The sequence below is a fragment of the Pseudonaja textilis genome, chromosome Z (genome assembly GCF_049901715.1).
Source record: "Pseudonaja textilis isolate UNSWEBS1 chromosome Z, rPseTex1.2, whole genome shotgun sequence".
In the NCBI taxonomy this organism is placed as follows: Eukaryota; Metazoa; Chordata; class Lepidosauria; order Squamata; family Elapidae; genus Pseudonaja; species Pseudonaja textilis.
Window position 1 is genome coordinate 130,632,254 of NC_142008.1, and position 25,089 is coordinate 130,657,342.

Genomic DNA, 25,089 nt, shown 5'->3' on the forward strand with positions numbered 1-25,089 from the left:
AAATAAAAGGCATCCATTTGTACAGAGAAGAACATCTGTTTTGTTTTTTGTTTTTTTTTGAGCAGACTAGAATCAATTATGGAGTAAGTTTGTAATCACAAAGAGATTTGTGTTTATTATGGGGAAGGGGATCAGAAGACAAAATACCAATCTGTGAGTAAAGGTGTCTTGAAGATTGTGATGGGCTGGTCAGGCTTGACACTCCGAAGGTCTAAGTGAATCTCAGTCAGCAGATGTCACAGGAGTGAGGAAGGGGTAGATCACACCTAAACATACCGATACAGCTGACTTCTCCAGTACACAATAATCCTAGGAGGAAGGCAGAATTAATGTCTCTCAAAAATCTTCATGAGGTGTAGTTGTTTGTATCACCTTTGCTATGGAAGAAAATTTTAAACCTTTAAACCAAAAATTGCTTTCTAAGGGGACTGGCAGGCTGTTTGCAATACTTACGCGCCCATGATTACCAGGAATAACACTCCGCCCATACACAGGACAATGGCAACTCCAGTTCGAGCGATGTCTGGGTCCACCAACGGTTCCCCGAAGCGAAGGGCCAGGCGGTCTTGGTTATCAACTAAAGATAAAGAAACCGGATTTGGGTTCAAACAGCAAAGTGCAGCCACTTCTCCTTCCCAGGCGGGCTAAACTTCTATTCCAAGCAATCCTCATTTATTTCTTCCTTCAGAGCTTTTTTAAAATTCCTTCAGAGCTCCTCATGCTTCCAAAATGGAAGGCAGAGATTCCTGCAAAAGTGCATCGTTCCAGAAAAAAGAAACTTGTGTCAAGACACAAAGGCTAATCTAAATAATAAGCAAGCGAGACAGGAGGCCTGCAACAAAAGAGGATCTTCTGACCTGAATTGGATGGGTACCTGTAGGAAATAATTAGATAATCTGGGCCTCATTCAAATGTGGCAGAATTATATCAGGTACACACAAGTAGCCCTTAACTTAGGACCACAATTGAGCCCAAAATTTCTGTTGCTAAGCAAGACAGTTGTTAAATGGATTTTGGCCCATGTTATGACCTTTCTTGCCACAGTTGTTAAACGAATGTTAGTTGTTAGTAATATGGGTGTTAAGTGAATCTGTCTTCCGGGGAGGGGGGAAAGCTACCAGTTCTGCCCAGCTCTATAGAACCAGTAGCTCTGAAGAGCAGCAGACACGGAACCAGTTCTGTGTTTGCTGTTGTTTGGCCCACCCACATGCCCGCTCTCTTACCTGTCCTTTATTTCCTGCTTTTTCAACCTCAGCTGCTTTGTGCGGCACAGCTGAGGTTGAAAAAGCAGGAAAAAAGAGGCTTGCCAAGTGCTACACACCTGTGCGCAGCACCTGCCAGCTGTCCAGGTAGCAAAGCTGATGTTTTTTTGCAATTGTTTTATACACACGCATAGCACTCTGACCGAACTGGTAGTAACACCGGTTGAATTCCACCCCTGCTGTCTTCCACATTGACTTTGCTTGTCAGAAGTTTGCAAAAAGTGATCACATAATTGGCAGGATATTGAAACTGCCATAAATAGGACTCAGTTGCCAAACACCTGAATTTTGGTCACATAACCATGGGGATGCCCCAACAGTCAAATGTGAAAAATTGTCATAAGTAGCGTTGTAACTTCTAATGGTTACTAAATGAAATATTGTAAGCAGTGCTGGTAATAGGAGTTCAACAACATCAGAAAGGTTCTGAGTTTGTTACTCCAACATGGGAATAATAGTGCCCCTCTTGCAGGATTGAGGTGTAATATTATCAGGTAATATACTGTGGTATAAAATCCTTTGAACATCAGAAAGCATAATAAAGTAGTTTGTTCAGACCTGAAGAACTGCAATCTTTTAACGTGGTCAGATATATTAGGGTGCCTCAAAACCCCTCTTCCAACAATAACTGTGTGAAACAAAATTATATTTTACATTATAAATCTTCAAATGTTTAAAAATCTTTCTGACCTCTTATCTGCTTCTAAGTAGAGCATCATTGTGCCCTGTTAATCCTTTTTTATACTGTGTCTGCATGAAACTGCTTTGATGCTATGGTGAAGTTTATAGTTGCTCCAAGTTAGATGCTCCAATTTTAAAAATATAGTTTTGCAATTAATACAATTAAATTACAATTCCTGCGATAGAAATGATCTAGTACAGGGGTCTCCAACCTTGGCAACTTTAAGACTAGTGAACTTCAACTCCCAGAATTCATCAGCCAGCTGTGCTTCACTGATGATATGGAAATGTCCCAGGTCCTGTTAGTATTAGGCGAAAGCAACCAGAACCATTTCTGAAGAATTTTATTGCTAGTCAACTATGCTACAAAAAGTTTGCCAAAATGATTGCATTCCCTTGGGAACAGTTAAATAAAGCCTCAAGGATTCTGGAGAAGACCAAACTTGTGCCACTTCCTGCAGTGCAGTGACTCCAAACTCAATCCCTTCTTAACTCCTCCCTCCAGCCTACCTGGAAATTCCACCAGTTACCAACTTTAGGCTATTAGAGCGCCTCTCTCCCTGAAACGACCCACCTGAAATGACTTTGCCTTGGGCTGTCTGAAATAACCACACTTGGCTTCCACAGAGGTATTTGCCCTTATTATGCTGCCTGGAACCTTCTAGAGCTCAATGGATCTTACATAGGCTCTTGACATACAGGAGTTTGGTATTGTTTTGAAAACGCACAAGGCCTGTGTTTCAAAAACAAGACTAGTGAAGATTAGTGATAGCTGAGCTACTCAGAAAGTAAATTTCAACCAGGAATAAGATCCAAAGTTTGCCAGATATGCAGCATGTTGTTAGTTCTATCAAGAAGAAGTAATCACGGGTGTTTGCAGCTTCTGCCATCAAGGGATTTTGATGGAGGAGAATGCCCCTTTGTATATGCCATTTTGCCTACTCCCCAACTACACCTGAATTCTGTTACTCCATATGATGGAATGTAGTTGCAGGAAGGGGGGGCTCCTTTACAGAGAGGAAAGAAACAGAGGAGCTGGGTGTTGCGTCGCGGCAAAGGAGACTCGAGCCCCAGTTGACCTTTTGATTACTTTATTTCCTTCTAGAAACACGGAGAAACCGTGGCAGCCTTTTATAGCCAGCTGCTTGCGGCTTGTGGCCAATGACGGGTCTTCAAATCTTCCGCCGCCACGGACCAACCCATCATAGGTAAGTATGCAAATATACAACAGCCCTCCCCATGTGGTCCAGTCTAACCAATCTGGGTCCCGCCTATATGACGTAGTCATGTAGGTAGGCTCTTATGGTTCCAACTGGACCTGCACAACTCAATCGTGAGTTCATCTCTGACTTGTTTGGACGGGGTTGCTGTTTCTCCCGTCCTTTCCCGTGGAACCTCCTGGAAGGTAGAGTCGGTCATTCTGCTCCCGCCAGGCCTTTCCTGGCTGGTTGAGTCGGCTCAGCCGCTCCTGCCAGGAGTGGCTTCCTGATGGTTCTTTGAAGCCTGCTCCAGTCTCCCCAAGTTGTTTTCTTCTTCTATGGGTTCAGGTTCGTGTTTGCGACTTCCGATCGAGGCTAATGTTAGTATTGGTTGTTGTGCAGTTGTTAGGGTTTGTTTTGTCAATTCTTTTACTTGTGGAGGGTCTCCCCCTCCCCTTTTGTTTGTGTTTGAGGGGTCTCCCCCCCTCTCTGGTTGGGTTGTTTTTGCTAGAGGTTTGTGGAGGGTCTCCCCCTCCCCTTCTGTTTGTATCTGAGGGGTCTCCTTCTTCTTCTTGATTGTTTGTGTTTCTCAGTGTGGTTCTCAACCTGATTTGGTTTATGTGTCTCCTCCAGTTCCTCCCGTCCTCTGTGTCTACCCTGTATGACCCTGTATGAGCCCCGTTATTTGGGGGATTTTTTGCCAGTATTCACAATGGTTCCCCCGTGAGGTTCTTTGCATATACTAGGTCCCCTGTTTTGAATGTGCGGCACTTACTGGAGGAGTCTGCTGGCTTTTCTGGGCTATATGTGGGGTGTAATCTGTCTAGGTTTGATCTTAGTTTCCTTCCCATTAATAATTCTGCTGGTCTTTTATTTGTTGTGGTGTTGGGTGTCATGTGTTGTATGCTTAGTAGTTTGTCTATTTTTTCTTGTATATCTCCAGGTCCCAATTTGTGTAGTGTTTCCTTTGTGTAACGGACCATGCATTCTCCCCGTCTGTTCGTAGCCGGATGTCCCAGTGCTGTTAGTGCATGCCTTATTCCTTATTCTGCCAGGAACCCTTTGAATGTTATTGCCATGAATTGTGGTCCGTTTTCGGATACAACTAAATCCGGCAATCCATGTGTCGTAAAAAGTTTCCTTAGTTGTTTAATAACAGCTTCTGTTGTGGCTGAGTGCATGATGCTTACCTTTAGCCAATTTGAGTAAGCATCTACAACTATTAAGAATGTGTGTCGTTTAGTTGGTCCTGAAAAATCAATGTGTATTCTAGACCATGGTCCCCTAGGTGTTTCCATTCATGTATAGGTGCAGAAGGGGGTGTAGATCTAGATTCTTGGCATCGTTTGCTCATTGCTACCCAGTCTCCTATGTCTTTATCCATCCATGGCCACCCTACATAACTCCTAGCCAGGGGTTTCATTCTGACAATACCCGGGTGACCCTCATGTAATAATTCAAGTATTTCGTTTCCTTAATATATTCGGTATGACCACCCTATTCCCCCATAGTATATAACCCTTTAAGATTGATAGTTCCATTTGTCTATTTTGAAACGGTTTAGCAATCTCATCGCTAGCAGTCTCTGGCCACCCTTTACCTACCCAATTTAAAATCCGCGCCAGGTTTCTGTCCATTGCAATGTCTGTTGCTGTTATGGGCAGGTTTGCCAATGTCTCGACTTGAAGGGTTGATGTGGTTGGTGCAGGATCATCTTCTAAGTTGGGTAGGGGGGAACGGCTCAGGGCGTCAGTGTGTGTTATGTTCTTTCCTAGTCGGTAGATCAAGTTGTAGTTATAGGCAGCTAGGAATTCCGACCACCTCGTCATCCGCGGTGACAGTATGTTAGGTGTAGCTTTGTTTCCTGCGAGGATTCCTAGGAGAGGTTTATGGTCTGTGACAAGTGAAAAAGGTCTGCCATACTCGTGGAAATGTTTTATTCCTGTTATTGCGGCCAATGCCTCTCTGTCAAGTTGGCTTTAATTCCGCTCCGGTTTAGATAGAGTTTTTGAATAGAATGTGATAGGTGCTTCTCTTCCATCGGGTAATATGTGGCTGAGTATGGCACCTATGCCGAATGGTGATGCATCGCATGTTAATGTTAGTGGAAGGGTCTCGCTGTATTGTATTAGCACACAGTCTGATGTAAGTAAGTTTTTTATTTCCTGGAATGCTATTTCTTCTCGTCTCCCCCAGGTCCAGGTAGCTTTCTTATTAAGCAACCTGCGCAGTGGTTCCGCTATCATTGCTTTCTGTGGCAAGAATACATTGTAAAAATTAATAAGTCCGAAGAAGGCTTGCAAGTCTGTTTTATTTTTGGGTCTGGGAGCTTCCTTTATTGCTCTGATTTTTTTTTTCAGTGGGGTGGATCCCTTCTTTGTCTATGAGGTATCCCAGGAACTTGACTTTGTCGATGGCTAATTGGCACTTCTGTTTTTTTACTTTAAGTCCTGTCTCTTTAAACTTTTTAAGACCTCCCTTAGGCGGTCTTTCAGTTGTTTTTTGTCCTTGGCTGATACTAATACATCATCAAAGTATGGTACCACCCTCTTTATTCCTTGCAACAGGTGTTCCATTAAACTCTGGAATACCCCTGGGGTCACGCTAATCCTGAATTGCAGTCTGTTGCATTTGAATGCCCCCCTGTGTGTCACAATTGTTTGTGCTTCTGCTGTTTCTGGGTCAACTGGTAATTGTTGGTAGGCTTGCGCAAGGTCCAATTTTGCAAAAATTTTACCTCCCCTATAGAATGTAATAGGTGCTGTACCACCGGAACTGGGTATGCGCTTTGCTGTAGTGCATGGTTAAGGGTTGCTTTGTAGTCCCCGCAGATATGTATTGACCCATCTGGTTTAATAGGGGTAACAATTGGGGTTTCCCACCTTGCGTGGTCTATTGGTTCTAAGACCCCCTGTGCAATAAGTTTATTTAATTGTTCATCAATTTTTGGTTTTAACATGAAAGGGACTCTCCTCACCTTTAGTCTTATAGGGGCTATATTTGGATTTAAATTAAATGCGATAGGGGACCCTTGGTACTTGCCCAGTTCTCCGTTGAAGACGTCCTGGAATTCTTTCATCAGGTCCTCTTCCCAGTCTGTCTCAGTAATACTGTTTATTCCTGTTACTTTGATTCCTAATGGTGCAAACCATTCGAGTCCCAATAGGCTGGGTCGATCCCGGTCGACTATTGTTAATGGGAGGACTATAGTGTGTTTTTTGAATTCAACTTTGAAATCTCCGGTACCTACTACAGGAATTCTGTTTCCCTGGTAGTCCTTTAGTGTGAGTTTTTGTGTTTCGAGCTCTCCCTTGTTTATATCAGGTATTAGTCCTTTTAGGGTATCCCACGATACCATTGATAAATACGAGCCTGAGTCCACCTCCATCTTGCATGGCTGGCCTTCTATGGTGACTTGCACATGTACCTTTTTTGCATTGATTGAGTTTGAGTGCCCAATGGTTATTGCTTGATGTATTTCCTCTTTTCTATTTGCTTCCTTCCATCGCTTGTTTATGTTTTCTTGACTCCAAAGGCTCCCTAATTGCTTTTCCCTCTCTCGGGGTGGTGGTGGTGGTATTCCATCTTTGTCTAGGGCCATGTTTATTTTTAGTTTGGCATGCCCTAGCTATGTGTCCCTGCCGTTCACAATATCTGCAAATAGCATCAAAGAAACAGCATTCGGAACGTGGATGGTTTCCTCCACACCCAGCACAACAAAATTCTGACCTTCTTTCATTTCTCTCCCTTCTACCTTTTTCCGACCGGAGTTGATTTACCTCTTCTTCTTCCTCTTCATCTTCTGATAGGAATTCGATCTCCTTGTGGTAAGTTTTTGAGTTTCCTCTGGTGTCTTATTGTGCGTTTGATCAGTGGCTTTTTTGGTTTCCTTTGGTATTTTATTCATTTGTCGCATTGTGGCTGTCGATTTCTGTGTGGCTTCAGCTGCTGTGGCTTCTTCTATTGCCTCTTTCAGTGTTATCTTAGGTCTTGTTAGTAATCGACCCTGTAATGTACGGTCCTTTAATCCGAGGACCATGCAATCCCTCATGGCTTCATCCATGTTTAGAAATTTGCATGCTCCACCAATGTCTCTTAGTGCTGCAACAAAATCTCCAATACTCTTGTCTTCCTTTTGATCACGCAGATAACTCATGTCTTTTGATGAGGCATGAAATGGTTGGTGTGTAGTGGGCTTGCAGTAATTTCTCTAAGTCCGTCCACGCCATCGTCTTTACATCAGTGGGTGCCGCTAATGCCTTTGCCATTTTGAATACTGCGGGACCACAATGGGTGAGGAAAACGTCTCTCTTTCTATTCTCGGGTATTTCGTGGAGGTCGTTCCCTTCTAGGAACATGAGGAATCGGTCGACATACAATTCCCATTCCTCGATTGTCGGGTTGAATGGTGCGGGTGGTGAGTTGTTCCCGGCCATTTCATCTCGCTCGGTCCTCATTGCCACATGCTCAACTGGGCTCCTTTGTCTCAGTATCCCACCTTCGCTGCCAGTGTTGCGTCGTGGCAAAGGAGATTCAAGCCACAGTTGACCTTTTGATTACTTTATTTCCTTCTAGAATCTGAACACGGAGAAACTGCGGCAGCCTTTTTTATAGCCAGCTGCTCGCGGCTTTTGGCCAGTGACAGCTCTTCAAATCTCCTGCCACCACAGACCAACCCATCATAGGTAAGTATGCAAATATATAACACTGGGAATGTCTGGCACCAGGAAAAGGGCAACTCCCTAGCAGTTCACCGAGTCTATCTATAATTAGCAGATAGTTGCTTTAGTCTGGCAAGATTCTGTCTGTAGGTGAATAACAATAATGAAACTACTCAGAAGTAACTCCATGCGTTCTTGGTTCTTTAGGCCTGATCCTCCTTTTGCTCAATACCACTAAATGACAGGGTTTGCTCTTTATTGATTGTTCTCTCCCACTTTGCCCTCCTCCACTCCTTCTCCTAAGCATCTGTGATCTGTCAGGCTACTTTTGGCCATGGGTTTAGGGCTCCTTCAGAAAAGTGCTAGACTCGTGTTCAGAAGCAGCCCAAGTAACAGGCACAGAGTATTTCTCAGTTGTGACTTGTTAGTTAGACTATTTGAGAGGTGACTTGACCAGTTACTTTATAAGCAACAATCTGCACTAGCCCAACTCCATTCCACTATGCATTAAGGAGAGCAATTGCTATCAGAGATGAAACTGTGCAAGGGGAAACAAAGAAAAGGGAATCCACCAATTATTTTACTGAATTGGCTTCCACATTAAAATAATTAATACAACTCAGCAAATTAATTACTGAAGCAGAATAGACCTTGTCAGTGAGGGCAGGGAAATTTATGCTGGCATACTGTTTTGCTATCACATGCAATTGTAAAGTAGTTTAAAATGGCAGTCTGGTTATGTCCCCAAAACAATTGTAAGTGCTGCCCTCTGCTGATCAAAGCAACACACAAACAGGCTTTGAACCAAATCCCATTTTTCGGTCATTCTCTGAAACATCTGCAGATGATGTTCACAGCTGGCTTCCAACCAGCAAAGTCAATGGGGAAACCTGCAGGAGTTGTGAGTCTCAGTCATGTGATGTTCAGTCATGTGACATTGCACTTAATAACCCTGAGTGATTTGGTCAATCACTGCGGCTGACGTAAGTCAGCATGTTCATGTGGCATTTCACTTTACGACTGCTTCACCTAGTGAAGCTGCTGTCCAAATTGCAGTTGGGAAATGAGGACTATCTTAAATTCCAACTTTACTTACCAAAGCACTGACTTAGTGACAAGCAATACGCTCTTGCTGGTAGGCATCTTTTGCAATTAATTACTTCATATGTCAGTGATCCTGCAAGGGTATTGGAGGATAGAGAAGGAAAGTGTGAGAAATTAACTTTTTAAAATCGCCACACAAGGAATGACGAGCACAAGATAACCTACCTGCTCCAACCCCAATTCATGCAACACATGCGAGCAGCTCAAGACAATAAATGGTCCCAGCCAGGCCCAAAGTAAATGAAACAAATTCAGCCAGGACTCTGAACTTGCTATTATAAAAATAGCAAGGGTATTCACAGGATGGAGTCCAACGATCAAAGAGGCAGCTGCAATTGTGAGATTGAAGTTCTGGTTGTTGTTTTTTTAATCTTTGAACAATTTTCCCCCTTTCTTTTAATATTTGATATACAGACAATATGCCAAGAGTGCTCATATTTTTTTCCTTTTGTATGTTTTGCTTAGTATTGTCTGTTATTTGTACATCTTTTTTTGTTTGTTTATGGTTTGGTTTGTTCTTAATTGGATTTTTTTGGTATTTGGGCGTATTTTTCTAAAAAAAGGTAATTAAATCATCCCCTCATCCAGATGTTCTGTCCTGCAGAATATTCTCTGCAGCAACATTCCAATGAATAAATCAGGGTGAGAAAAAGATATACCCCAAAGTTTCAACATGTAATGAATCTGGGAGCCTTTCCGTCAAGGTTGTAAGTTGTGACAGTTGCAATTTTATGACCTCTTTTGTGGCGGTCTAAAGCAAACACTGCAGTCATAAAACAAACTGCTGCTATGGTTCGTTATGGGCGTGATGCTAAAAACGAAAGTATGTGCTGGCTTTTGGAAAACTAAAAAAATGTGGTCACATGACCAGGAAACACTGCAAACAGCAATAATGTGGCTATGTCGCCAAGCACCTGGGATTCCATCATCTGATCATGGAAGTGGCTCAACCGTTGGAACTTCAGAACTAACTTGTAAGTGGCCTCAGGGTATGTCTGTTATCACTTTGAATAGTCGCTAAGCAAGTGGTCATAAATTGAAGACTATTTGTACCCCTATAATTTAGTTCCTTTCCCAAATGTGCCACCCTAGACCTTGGTCTGAATTGCCTCTTTTGATGGATATTTCTTTAGATTAAATCCTTGGCTAGACATAATATAAGAACGTAAGGATGAGGACTTTGACAGATAAATAGAAGAATAATTACCTAGGCAAAGGTGCTATATTTCTTTAAAAGAATCTTGAAAAATGAGATAACATTCAGAAGTGGTATCAGCAGATATGTCCATATTTCAATGAAATATAAGGACAGACTTGCAAGTTTCTGTTATTGTAGTCAATCTCAATAAAAGTAGTTTTAATTTTCCTGAGGAACTAGCAATAACAGTTGCACTTAGACTTATATACTGCTTCACAGTGCTTTAAGCCCTCTCTAAGAAGTTTACAGAGTCAGCATATTCCCCCCAACAATCTGGGTCCTCATTTTATCAGCCTTGCAAGGATGGAAGGCTGAGTCAATGTTGAGTCGGTCAGGATTGAACAGTGGCAGTCAGCAGTGTTAGCCTGCAGTATTGCATTCTAACCAGGGGTGGGATTCTACCAGTTTGCACCTATTCGGTAGAACCGGTTGTTAACATTCTAAGCAGTTCGGAGAACCGATTGTTAGAAGAAATTACTGGCCTAATCCTGTAAGGAAGGCAGGAAGGAAACATTCTGGTGTTGCTTACAGAAACTGCCTCTCTGTTAATTCTTGGCAGGACTAGACTTCCTGTCTCAGGAACTTCTCTGGAATTTTTCCCCCCTCCTTTGCTGATACTTTGCTTGTGTGGAGTGACCATTTAAAGTTACAATGGCACTGAAAAAAGTGACTTATGACCATTTTTCACACTTATGACTGTTGCAGCATCCCCACAGTCATGAGAGGCCAGGGTGAGGAGATGCTTGCCTCGATGTGAGTGATGTTGAGTTGGCCACGTCCAGCCAATAACATGACCACTAAGCCATGTCCACCCAGTCACATGACTACCAAGCTACACCCACCATCTAAGCCACGCCCACAGAACTGGTTGTTAAAAAATTTGTATCCCACCCCTGAATCTAACCACTGCGTCACCACGGCTCTTGATTCCCTGGTCTACCTCATCTAATAGGGTGGACACCTAGATATCGCCTTGGGTCAATTCTCCACCTTGTTCAATCTTCTCCAACCTGGTATTTTGTTTTGTGACCATAACGAAAAATATTAACCATGTAGTCTGAGATTTCTAGAAGTTCCACATCTAAAGTTAGGAAAAGCTAATCTAGCTCATATGGATTGGCTCCCCTGCCTCCATTACCCTCCAGCAATTCTTTCTTCCTTTTGCTGTTCTGTTGTGGTTTGTCACTATTTGATCCACATGTGTTCAAGATAATTTCCTGCACACTTCTGTTTTTTTCCTTAATCCCCTAGGGGCCACCCCTGAGCTTCTCCCAAGCCACATCCTCTCCTCATTATTCAATCACGCAAGCTTTTATCCGGCAAATTCTTGTTCCACCCACCCACTTAAAACTGAGCAACTTACCACATATTTTTTCATCACAACCTACAAGGAAAGAGATTCCAAAAATGAATGCCCATGCCTCGAATGATACATCCTCTGTAGATTTTTCTTCACATCCAAATTGTTCCCACATTCCCTTCAGTTGCAGCATCAAATGTTACAGTTCTGCAGAACCAAATTATGAACCTTTTATAACTTTTCAATCTGTGTAACTATGAAAAATAGTTTGTACAGGTAGTCCTTGACCTACAACCTTTCGTTTAGTAACTGTTCAAAGTTACAATGGCACTGAAAAAAGCTCACATGACCATTTTTTATGCTTACAACCCACTGCAGCATCCCCGTGATCATGTGGTCAAAATTCAGATGCTTGGCAACTGGCATGTATTTATGACAGTTGCCATATCCTGGGACCATGTGATCACCTTTTGCTTCTGCCTAGCAAAATAAATGGAGGAGCCAGATTCACTTAACAATCATGTTACTAACTTAACAACTGTAATTATTCACTTAACAACTGTGGCAAGAAAAGTCATAAAATGGCGCAAAACTCATTTAATAACTATCTTGCTTAACAACAGAAATGTTGGGCTGATTGTGGTTGTAAGTCAAGGACTACCTGTATGTTTGAAAACTTTCATTTAAATATTCCTATGTGCCTTAAAGTTGTCCAGAAAATTTTTTTCGGTGAGAATATTCAGATCGACAACAGCCTCATAGAAGCTCTGAAAGGCACTGTCCAGGATAAATATTACAAACCGTTTTTTAAAAGTATAATTAGGAATTATGTTCACTGCAATGTCTAGGGACAGTTTATTCCATATGTTAATGCTATATTGTGTCAATATTTTTTCTACTTCAATGACATAATAATAATGATTTATTAATTTTTTATGCTGCCCAGGTCCCACCAATGCTGGGTGGTTTAAAAATTAAAATAATATGAACAAATGTAGCCTCATTTATTAATTTCTACACATCGCCCACAAATTCTAGAACAATTAAAAAATATGTTTTTCAGTACCTATATTCTTTCCTTCCATTAGCCCTGTTCTAGTCATTTTAGTTGCTAAAACTTGATTTTATGTATGTATGTATGTATGTATGTATGTATGTATGTATGGTATTCAGCTTTGTTCGGGTATTTTCCCATGTCATTATAGTTGTGCTTTTAAAGTTGTAGTGACGTTTCGGCAGAATCTCATCTGCCATCATCAGGCTTCTTTCTGTATGATGAGATTCTGCCGAAACGTCACTACAACTTTAAAAGCACAACTATAATGACGTGGGAAAATACCCAAACAAAGCTGAATACCATACATATAGATACCCGCGAAAACTTAAGAAAACATACATATAGAAACGGCTTTGAAAGTCTGACTCAGAGATGAACACAATACAGAAGCCTGATGATGGCAGATGAGATTCTGCCGAAACGTTGCTACAACTTTAAAAGCACAAATATAATGACGTGAGAAAATACCCGAACAAAGCTCAATACCATACATATAAATACCCGCGAAAACTTAAGAAAACAAATATATGTGCGCGTGTGTGTGTGCGTGTTTAAGAAAACAAATATATGTTTTCTTATATATATAAAAACAAGTTTTATATATGTATATATAAATATATATGTGTATATAAATAGCACACACATACTATTCCTCTGATTAAAGGGTTTGCATAGATGCTCTGTGGATCATTTTATTGCCTTTTATAATTATGCATATATACATCCATATCTTTTACCAGTATTATGAAATAACAAAAGAAAGGACAAACAAGATTTTCAGATTAGAAAAAGAATTCCTAAAGCAAGTGACCAGAAATCAGGAAAGATCCAAAACCTTCTATCTGGTGCTTCTTTAAGGCTTTTTTGAGTTTCATGGTTGTCTTTCTCCGGAATTCCACCAAATTTTCCAGCAGATCCTCATCTGCAAAAACACCAAGAATTTCCTTTTTTAGAGGGGAAAGACTGGAAGATAGATGGTAGATATAGAGTATTGACAGATAGACAGATGATAGACAGACAGACAGATGATAGATGGATAGATGGATATATCAGATAGATAGATAGATAGATAGATAGATAGATAGATAGATAGATAGATAGATAGATAGACAGACAGACAGACAGACAGACATAGAAATGATGATGGACAATCAGATAGATGATAGATTAGGGGTGATATTCTATTGGTTAGGACCAGTTCAGTAGAACTGGCTGTTACGATTCTCTGTAGTTCGGAGAACCAGTAAATCGGGCCCCTGGCTGGCTCCGCCCCTCTCCACCCACCACTCCCCTCCTGGCCTAGTCAGTCCTTATTGCTCATGCGCGACATCATGTGCATGCACGACATCGCTGACTGCATTCTCCCCCGTCGCCCTGCCATGCCCAGTCACTCCTTATAGTGCATGTGCGTGACAGCGCTGCCTGCATTTTCCTGCCTGCCAACATCGCTTTCTGCAGCAGCAGCCAGCCAGCCAGCCATCACTGCCTGCCTTCTGCCACCCTGCCTGATCTGGGTAAGTGAGGGCTCTGCAAGCCCCGGTCGCCATCGCCGCCAGCCCTGGTCAAGTGCCAACTCCTGGGCCACCCAGTCGCCCTCACTACAGCAAGTTCTGCAGACTAGGACTGAGTGGACCCCGACATAGCTGGCCAGCCAACTTGCCTGCCTATTTTTTGGTAAGTTACTATTTATTTATTTAGTATATGGGTTTTTTTATTATTCATAAAAACAAAACTAATACTAAAAATAAATACATACATAAATAAACATTATTTTACTATTATTGTTACATGTTGATAGGGAAGGAAAAGCATAAGTGTCAACATGTAACAATAATAGTAGTAGTGTAAAAAAATGTATTTCTGTATTTATCTATGTTTTTAGTATCTGTTTTGTTTTATGATTAATAAAAACAAAACATATACTAAAAATTATTTAAAATGTTTATAATTATCAACCCTCTTTGTATTTAATTCATACATAGCAATGATCGTTCTTCGCCTAATTTCTCATATAGCTCTATCTGTCCATTTCTGCACATTGTAATATTTTTAAAATTTCATTTTCATCTATAGGGATCTCTTCGTATTTCTACTGTTGTGTAAACATAATTCTAGCCGCTGTTAACACGTGTAAAATGAAATATGTATTGTATTTCCTTTATTTATGTGAGTACCAACAAAAATATTTCTGGTTTTAAAATTTAAATCTATATGTTGCTTTACCATTTTTCTAACCTTGACACTACATTCTCTTGAATAGCTACTTGAGTTGAGTACAAGCAGAGTCCAATACTGAACCTACTTCCTATATTCCAGTTTTTTAAACTGAAGAATAAATTTCCGAAAAAGAATTCAGTATTGATCTGTGAATGTGCCTATAAATTTCATTCTTAATCTGACTTCTTAGATGATTTTGTACTATATCTTTTTTGTACTATATACATCTGTATAAGGCTGTAAAAAGCTTCAGCATTTTTAAGATGCAAAATCTAAAAAGCTTAGGTGACTAAACATGGCTTCCCCTGGCTTCTCTCTCTCTCTCGGCTATAGAGAGAGCATTCCATTAGGGACTGTTGGTCCAGGTAAGTAGTCTTGGCTAGGAAAGATTTTTGTGCCACTACTGGCACAAAATAACAAGCTCCCTTGGTTTAATTGTAATTCCATTTTAAGTGTTTATTTTTCAATTAATTAATTGTAATTATGAAAATATCACCCATTCTTTTATATGCACAGTATAACATCTTTTTTATAGACTGTCATTTTCAAATCCACTTTCAGCTCCGTCTCAGTCTTGTCTGGTGAAACTTGTTCCTCTTCCATAACATCTTTTAAACACTAACTAGCTATAGTGTTAGGCACTCTTAAAAATAACTGAATATTACTGGTCTCTGCTCCTCACCCACTTTCTTCGCTTGCCACTGCCTTCACCCCTGAACTTACAACAATAATCGAGTCCAAACCACTATATTGTTGTATTGGTTTTTTTGTAGGACCTTACCAGGATGAAAAGGCAAATGAGTTTGACTGCTTTCTTCAGTAAAAAAACAAAAGGAGATCCAAAAGAGTCACAACCACAACCGTGGAGTCTGGGGAAAGCAGCACATCAGGTACACTGCAACCTGGGGAAAGCAGTCGCACATCATCTACACCAGGGGTCTCCAAACTTGGCAAGACTTGTGGACTTCAACTCCCAGAATTCCTCAACCAGTTTTGCTGACAGAGAAATTCTGGGAGTTGAAGTCTACAAGTCTTAAAGTTGCTAAGGTTGGAGACCCCTGATCTACACTGCAACCTGGGGAAAGAAGCAGCACATCAAGTACTGAAAGAACTGAGTCAGACATTGAAAGAAACCTTCCTGACTGCTGGACATTGCAGCAGTACAACAATTTTAAGGAAAAATATGATGGACTGGAAGTTTCCCAGAAAAAGTTAGATTGCAAGTATTGCAAAAGATTTTAGGTTTCAATAAAAGGTGTTCATGCAGCAAAGGAATGGAAAAATTTCTAAATTGAGCCATCGGGGAAGAGTAAAAGGTGCAGCAAGCATCTCTTAGAAAAAAAATGAAAGAGCATTTCTCATCTAAAGCTCACAACATTTGCACACAGCAGTTAAAGCAATGTGAGCAGGATGTAATAAGTAAAGGACTGGATAAGATGACTGAAAAATATCTGGGTAATATGTGTAGAGTGTTTACTACAGTGTACAGTCTGGCACAAATGTGCAGACCATTTTCAGATATAGAAGTTCTTATAGAATTGCAAATTAAAAATGGTTTAGATCTGAGAATAGGATTGCATTCATGTAAAACTGCAGTTGCAATAGTAGATTTCATTGCAAAAGACATTAGGAAACATTTATTTATTAAAATTATTGGAAAAAACTCACAAAATCTGTTTGATCATTGACAAAGCCTCAAAATTATTGAAAAAACTTGCAAAATCTGTTGGATCATTGATGAAGCCTCAACAATATCTTCCAAACCAGTTCTTATACTGTACTTAAAAGTTGAGGATCCAGTTTTCTCACCAACAATTTTCCTTGAACCAGTAGAATTGGAAAAACAAGACTCAGAGACAATATATTGTTCAGTTATGGAAAGTTTGAATAACGTTGGGTTTCATAAGAACTATCAAAAGAAACATTTAATAGGATTTTGCTCCAATGGTGCCAGTGTTATGCTTCAGAGAAAATATGAGGTAAGCACTAGGATAGCCAAAGACATTCTAAATATCATAATATGGCACTGCTTAAACCATCATCTCCAACTTGTTTCAGATGATTTTATTAGGGAAATAAAGCAAGTAAATCATTTTCAAATCTTTATTGATAAGATATAGTCTATTTTCCATCAATCCAATAAGAACCTAACTGAACTTAAAAAAATTTCCAAATAACTTGAGATTGAAATTATAAAATTGGTAGAGTTTTGGGACCAAGATGGACTGCCTGTACTTTAAGGTCAATCCTAGCTGTGTGGTATGCTTATTTAGTGGCACATCAGTTTTTTTGTTCAAATAAATAATACTCAGGTATGGTGCCCATCTTGAAAATACATATTTTCTCACTGATTTGGCTATGATTGATATCCTAACTGAAATATCTCTTCTTTCTAATGCACTGCAAGTGAGAAATATAGACATTATAACCAGGGGTGGGATTCTACCAGTTCGCACCTATTCGCTAGAACCGGTTCTTGACATTCTAATCAGTTCGGAGAACCGGTTGTTAGAAGAAATTACTGGCCTAATCCTGTAAGGAAGGCAGGAAGGAAGCATTCTAGTGTTGCTTACAGAAACTGCCTCTCCGTTAACCCTTATTACATTCTTGGCAGGACTAGACTTCCTGTCTCAGGAACGTCTCTGGAGTTTTTTCCCCCCTCTTTTGCTGGTACTTTGTTTGTGTGGAGTGACCATTTAAAGTTATAATGGCACTGAAAAAAGTGACATGACCATTTTTCACATTTACGACTGTTGCAGCATCCCCACAGTCATGAAAGGCTGGGCAAGGAGATGCATGCCTCGATGTGAGTGATATTGAGCTGGCCACACCCAGCCAATAACATGACCATCAAGCCATATCCACCCAGTCACATGACCACCAAGCCACGCCCACCACCTAAGCCATGCCCAAAGAACCGGTTGTTAAAAATTTTGAATCCCACCCCTGATTATAACAACTGAAAAAATTGTGGTAAGATCAATTAAATCATTTGAAATGCTTACAAAGGAAAGGGGTGCATATGAAAAAAAGGTTGATGGATTAATTACTTCAGAAACCTTTAAAAATATAAATGTTGTATAAAATCATCGATTTGTGGACTTCCTCATGAAAGACTTTTAGAAAGCATTGTAACTAATTTGAAGAAAAGATTGATGGATTGCGAACATTTTAAAATAGCTAGCCAATTTTAAGGCACTGATAAATTAAAAGTTCTCAATTATTTGGAGCCAGATTACTAGAACATTGAAGTGGTGGTTCCTTGGAAAACAGCTGAAAAACAATTGGTTGCATTTGGTGAAATTTTCCAATATGAAATTAATATGAATGATTATCACAATTTCATAGAAAATGTGTTAAAAGATTTGGAGAAATATGCAATTCCTGGCAGCATTAAAAAGGCTAGATATATTGTCAGGACAATTGCAGTCAGTTCAGCAGAAGCAGAAAGGGATTTCTCACAAATGAACATTATATGTTCAGAGAGCAAAAGTCGCCTAATGGTTTCCAATGTAACTAGTGGTAGGATTCAAATTTTTTTACTACCAGTTCTGTGGGTGTGGCTTGGTGAGCATGGTGTGGCTTGGTGGGTGTGGCAAGGGAAAGATACTATAAAATCTGCATTCCCACCCCACTCCAGAGGAAGGATACCATAAAATCCCCATTTCCTCCTCATCCCACTAACCTGCTTTCCAGCTCTGTTCTCCTGTGCAGGACAACAAAAGTAGACCCAGCCAATCAGCTGGGGACTCAGGAGGCAGAGAATAGATGGAGGCGGGACCAGTCAGAGGTGGTATTTGCTAGTTCTCTGAAGTACTCAAAATTTCCGCTACTGGTTCTCCAGAACTGGTCAGAACCTACTGAATACCACCTCTGAATGTAACGAACCTACTATCAATCTAATTGGCCTACCTCTGCAAGAATGGGACCCAGTTATGAGCACATCACACAGCTGATGATGCTCATGTCAAACAAAAGAAAACTGTAAGTGAGGATGCCAATAAAAAAGCAATTTTGCAATACTTTAAATAACAGTTTTATTGTTTTTTTTAAAGTTTTATGTTAATATTTTAACATAAAGTTTTTGGTTAATATTTTAAAACTTTGTTGTAACAAAAACTAGTTTTGTGTACCTTTTTGCTATTTAAGCATTAAAGACATAAAATAATAAACTACCTTTTGCTTTGGTATATATATATATTTTATACTTAAAACGGTCATTAGGGCAAAGAAGGGATATTGAGTTGGCCACGCCCAGCTGGTCACATGACCACTAAGCCACACCCAGGCAATCACATGACTACCAAGCCATACCCAACCGGTCATGTGACCATCAAGCCATGCCCAGCTGGTCACATGACCACCACGCCACACCCAGCCGATCACGCCCAGTTTAGCAAAGGGGAAAAAAGTCCTGATACATTACGTGATACTGCTGTGATGACGTGAGTTTGATATGCCTGATAGAGATGATAGACAGACATGTAGATAATGGATAGAGCAATGATGGGGAAATATGTGTAAATACTGCTGGGGTTCTCACCTGTAGATTTGGTTAGAAGCAATTTTTCTGTTGTGACCTTCACCTCTTGCAACAAGGCATCAACCATCGCTTTAACTGGGAAGAATAAGAGGCAGTCAAAACAGATGGAAAAAAATATTTTGATTTTAAAATATGTTTTTAAAAGTTATGGTACAGTATAACTCAGAGGTGGGTCATACTTTAGTGGTGGAGGAAACTTTGGGGAGGAAAAAGTAAGGCTTAGCTTTGGGTGGAGTAAATACAAAGGGCATGAAAATACCTAGGATTTTCAGGGATGTTGTTTTTTTAAGATCATAGCAGAGATACACAAGTTTCTTAGGCCAAAGTCACACACATTTCTGCATGCAGTGCAAAACATTCTAAATTTAATTTAACTGAGCAATGCATTTAATTAAAATTAAATTAAATTTAAATTAATTAAACATTCAAATTAAATCTAAATTAATTAAATATTAAAATAAAGTAAAATTTAAACATTAAAAAAATAAAATAAAAAATATATTAAATAAAATTTAAACAGACAAATTAAATACTTTAAAGCATATGAAATTAATTATTCACCTCCCTTTTATGAATAATTCTCTTGAGTAAAAAATATTGTAAATCCCCAAATTATTTATCTGTATTTATGCAGTGTTTGCAGTCTCAGATTGTGAACCCTTCACAGTGTTTGCATTTCTCTCCTCAGAGCAGTGGAAAATGGTATAACAATTACATATATATTCCCTATCACCTCCTCAAGTTTGATAGTACATTTAGAAGGGCTCCTGAGTGAGGCTGGGAAAAAAAGAATTTTTCCTATCATTCCTGTACAGCTTAAAACTGATTTTATCATGTGAAAGTATACAATTTTCTTACTCACTGCAATATACAGCTTCAGTATACAGCTTAACACTTTCCCCATAACAACCCCATGCAGTGTGCTGAAATGAGTAAATTGACATTTGAAATTAGAGAACAAGAAGATAGACAATTTTATATGATATGGGATACAGCTTCACTGCAATATACGGTTATTCAGCAAGTTCTGATCAGTTCTGGAGAGCTGGTAGCAGAATTTTTGAGAAGTTCAGAGAACTGGCAAATGCCACCACCTCTGACTGGAGATTTTGCAGTATCCTTCCCCTGCCACGTTCACCAAGCCACACCCACAGAACCAGTAGTAAAAATTTTTGAATCCCACCACTGTACAGCTTCCTATTTATTTATTTATGTATTTATATCCCAACTAAAATTGATTACTTTTACAAATCATTCAAGTCAGTGAACATATCAAACACACTTTCCCCATAACAACCCCACGCAGTGTGCTGAAATGTGTAAATTGACATTTGAAATTAAGAGAACAAGAAGATAAACAATTTTATATGATATGGGATTTGTTTTATCAATGGTTGGACAAAAAGACATGGTAATGTAATAGACTAGATAATTCTTGATAGAAATTTAATAGATTGATATAAGACATAATATAGACATATATAACCATTGGTTGAAAGTATAACATAAATTTTAAGATAAAATTTGGAATATCTCATATAAAATGATGGAATAAATAATTTAGTCATGGATGCTTAATAACTGATAAATATATAAGCATATGTTAGTTTGACAATATGAAAATTGATATAAACTGTAATGACTACAAAATATAGCACAAAAGATTTGTAACCAACTGACACACTGTATGTATATAAAATGGAAGATGGTTTTATGTTTTTATATTTAGTATGTGTATGTTTTTTTAAAAAAACTATTTTAAAAAAACCCTATGCAATAAGTAACTGGCCCAAGATCACCCAGCTGGCTTTCATGGCTAAAGCAGGATTTGAATTCAAGCTATCTGCTTTCTAGATCAGTGCCTTAACCACTAGACCAAACAGGCCATTTAAAAACCGCATTCTTTCAATGAAGTTTCTGGTGTGAACATTAGTCCACCTTAACTCCCAGTTCTATCAATGTATGTTCCCTGTCCTCATATATTCCCATTTCTATGTCTCTCCTTTTTCTATTGTTATCTAATAGATTTTTTTCTTACCTTGATTACTTTATGAATAACTCAAGGAGGTGAACATACATAATACTTCCTCCTCCTCCTATTTTCCTTGAGCCAAATTTGGGGTTCTGAGCAAAATAGTCTGGCCTCGTTCATACAGAATTACTGCACATATTTGTGGCATCAGAATCATGTTTGTGACTGATGCCTTCCAACAGGATAAGCAAAATTTTCTTTATGTTACTTAGAGCACCACAAGAATGTCCCCCAGCCACAGCTTTACCTCCTGCTTCCATAGAGTCATAAATGTAGGAGAAAAAAAAAGGCAGAGATAGGGAGGCAGAATTAAATGTGTCATGAGTTTATTGCATTGCCATAAAAGATCCAAGTCCAGCCCATGAATTCTGTTGACCCTTATCTAGCTCCAATTTAGTGCTGTTAGTTGACTACATTCTTCCATATAGGCTTGAATAAATCTTCTACATCTGCAACTTTCTGAGTAGTCGTGATTCTTTGCACCTGACTATAGGGTGGAAGGGACCTTGGAGATCTTCTAGTCCAAGCCCCTTCCAATTTGCCTTGACCCTAAGCCATGATTTGCCAAGACCTACCTGTCTGTTTTCCTTCCCATAAAAAATCAGTAGCCATAAAACAGAGAAGGACTTAATGATTCCATTTCCATCTGTCATCACAGCAAAGGCTGGGTTTCATTAAGGGAGGAAAAGTTGTCTGTGAAGATACTTTAGGCCCTGGGGATATGGCCATGATTCACTTATTCATCCCACGGATTTCAACACAATTGACTCAGCAGAGCTCCCATCCAGTAGTAATTATTTGTAGGGGGGTGGGGGGGAATTGTTGTGTTGCATAGACACACCAAGTTGGAGACCAAGGAACTGGCTGTGCCTGATGCTTTTTCAAAAAAAACTCTGAATGAGGAATGCTATTGCATATTCTTTGTTTCCTTTTGATTTTTCCCTCCCATGGATATTTTATTGGATTTTGATGCTGCTGCCAAGAGTGTATCAATTTTGGTGGGCAGAAATAGAACAATAAATAAACTAGAGCCTGCAAACAATCCAACATGTGTTATTTTATTGACACACCTGTAGAGATATTTGTAATACCTACATCCTTCCTCTTTTACATCAGTGCCCTGGAAGATCTGATATTGCTTATAAAAGGATGATATTGCATCCTTTTTTTTTTTCAAATTGTAAATAGTTTCTAACTCAGGTTGTAGCTAAATACTGTGCAGCAGCTGCTGTGAAAATTGATGAACTGTTTCTGGCAATTTTAACATACTTTTTATATCCACCATCATAATTGCCTGTATTATTCTACCTTTATTTAATTATTCCTTAGCTGTTTTCAGTTATATTATCTCTCTCTGTTCCTTGGTTGTAGTAAAGATTAGTTCAATATAGTGTAGCAATTTTTAAACGATCTGTAAGAGAGTTGACTCCTTTAAAGTTAAGAGAGGTGGTTGTATTTATATATTTATTAATTAGATATTTACCCACCTTTATTATTTTATAAGTAACTCAATGTAGCAAATATATATAATACTCTTTCTTCCACCTATTTTCCCCACAACAACAACCCTGTGAGGTGGGCTAGGCTGAGACCTAATGACTGGCCCAAAGTCACCCAGCTGTCTTTCATGCCTAAGGCAAAATTAGAGCACTGTCTCCCAGTTTCTAATATTGTTAATATCTCTGGAACAAAGAAAGTTTGTTTTATTTGTTCAATGCATTTTTCCTTTTGGCACTTTTCATGGGTTTTGTCATTCCTTTCTTTTCTATTTATGTTAATTTGTATTTTAATATAGTCGAAACTTTATAAAGATATTATAAGAGAAAGAGAGAGATGGAGGGAGAGGTGACTCTGAAATACTGACATAATGACAGATTTTTTTTTTAATGGGGGAAGATTCTTGCAGTGATGCTGTCTAGGAGAAATAAGACCATTCAGGAAAAAATTATATATTGAATAAAAATATTAATTTAATATTGATATTTAGAAACAATTCTTCTAACTAGCTATGTTTCCAGGGATGAGTCACTAGGTGCGGATTTATAGTCCCTGTGCTGTCCCTCCAGTTATAGTTAATGGGAATTGGTATAGTAATTGGGAGCTGTCCCCTTAAGGGAATGCATCATGGTAAATGTAGTTAAGGTATCCTGGGAAATGTAGTTCGTGTACTAGCTGTGTTTCCAGGGATGAGTCACTAGGTACAGATTTATAGTCCCACGGGCAGAAACTGCCAAATTCAGCATCATGAATGAATGAAATCTTGTTTTCAACTTCCTCTACTCCTGAGCCTGATCTTATTTTTAGAAGGGGTGGGATGGGAAAAAAATAAAAAACAGAAAAGAAAGATGAAGATGTGATGATAGAAGTGGAAATTTGGAGTTCAGTCCTAGCAGTGTTACTGTTTTTAAGATAATACAGGTAGTCCTCAACTTACAACCACAATTGAGCCCCAAAATTTATGTTGTTAAACAAGACAAGTGAGTTTTGTCCCATTTTACGACTGTTCTTGCCACAGTCGTTAAATGAATCATTGCAGTTGCTAACTTAGTAAGGCGGTCGTTTAGTGAATCTGGCTTCTTCATTGACTTTCCTTGTCAGAAGTTCGCAAAAGGGGATCACCTGACCTCAGGACACTGCAATCGTCATAAATATGAGTAAGTTGCCATGAAGTCTGAATTTTGGTTGTATAACCATAGGGATGCTGCAATGGTTATACGGGTGAAAAATGGTCATAGGTCACTTTTTTCGGTACCATTGTAACTTGGACAGTCACTAAATGAACTGTTGTAAGTCGAGGACTACTTGTGTTGGTAGGAAGATACTGTATATCAGCAGTGATGCCACTAGCCACTAGCCCCCCGTGAGCTCCCTGTACTACATTTCATGAAGCAATTCACAATCTGCTGAAAGAGGGTGATGAAGCTGAACTATTTTCCTAGCTGCAAACCGTATCCATGCACAGAAAGACATTTTAATCATTGCTGTGTAGAAGCAAAAGGGCTCTGCATTAGTTTTATTTATTTATTTAACAAATATATATATAGGGGGCCCTACTTACATCTAGGTGCTGCTAGACGGCTTACAAAATTTTTAAAAATAAAAGATATAATAAAAATCTAATTTAAAAAAAAACCCACCCCACCTCCATAGCAGCAACATTACAATCAAAACTGGCATTTAATCAGCTCCCTCTCTATTTGTGGCCCCAGAACTGCTGACAAAACCATGTTTTGCCTTTCAGAAAAGCAACAGGGTAGGGGGAATGAGGTTCCATAGAGAAAGGGCCACCACTGAAAAGGCCCTTTTTTTGATCCCAGCAGATGTACATTTCTAATTGATAGAACCTGCAACATTCTCTGCCTTCCCATCCTGGTGAACTGGGTGGACATAATAGGAAGTTCTTCAAACAGCTTTTAAATCAGGGATGTCCAACCCTGGCAACTTTAAGACTTGTGGACTTCGTCTTCCAGAATTCAGCATGGCCAGGTGGGGAATTCTGGAAGTTGAAGTCCACCAGTCTTAAAGTGGGACACTTACTTTAAATGAAGAAAGGCTGAGAGGGTAGGGCCAACTCATAAGCAAAGGATTACAGAGCTGTACCTGCCAATCCCGAAAACTGGCTAGTGGCATAATGCAGGAAAAAATCCCCTTCAAGGCCTCTGAGTAGCGCTTCAGCCCGTGCCTTCAAGCGAGTGTCCCGCATCTGTTTTGGAACAACGTCAGTCCGGAGCTTAGCTATATTGCTCTTAAATTCTGTGTCACATTGTAAGCAGGCCCTGATTCTGGTGGGAATCCATACCAGGAAGAGCAGTGAAGAAAACCCTAGTCGCGGCAT

At 39.5% G+C, this 25,089-nt stretch overlaps 1 protein-coding gene across 1 annotated transcript; it reads right to left on the reverse strand.

The window, feature by feature from the left end:
• Positions 1-141: 141 nt before the first annotated feature.
• Positions 142-25,089, reverse strand: IZUMO2 (IZUMO family member 2). Its single transcript, XM_026712157.2, has 7 exons — positions 24,855-25,089; positions 19,223-19,297; positions 13,298-13,384; positions 11,469-11,489; positions 8,900-8,980; positions 454-577; positions 142-309 (listed from the first exon to the last, which is right to left on the reverse strand). The coding sequence occupies exons 1-7, from the start codon at positions 25,087-25,089 to the stop codon at positions 267-269; spliced, it is 666 nt and encodes a 221-aa protein (XP_026567942.1). The 3' UTR covers positions 142-266.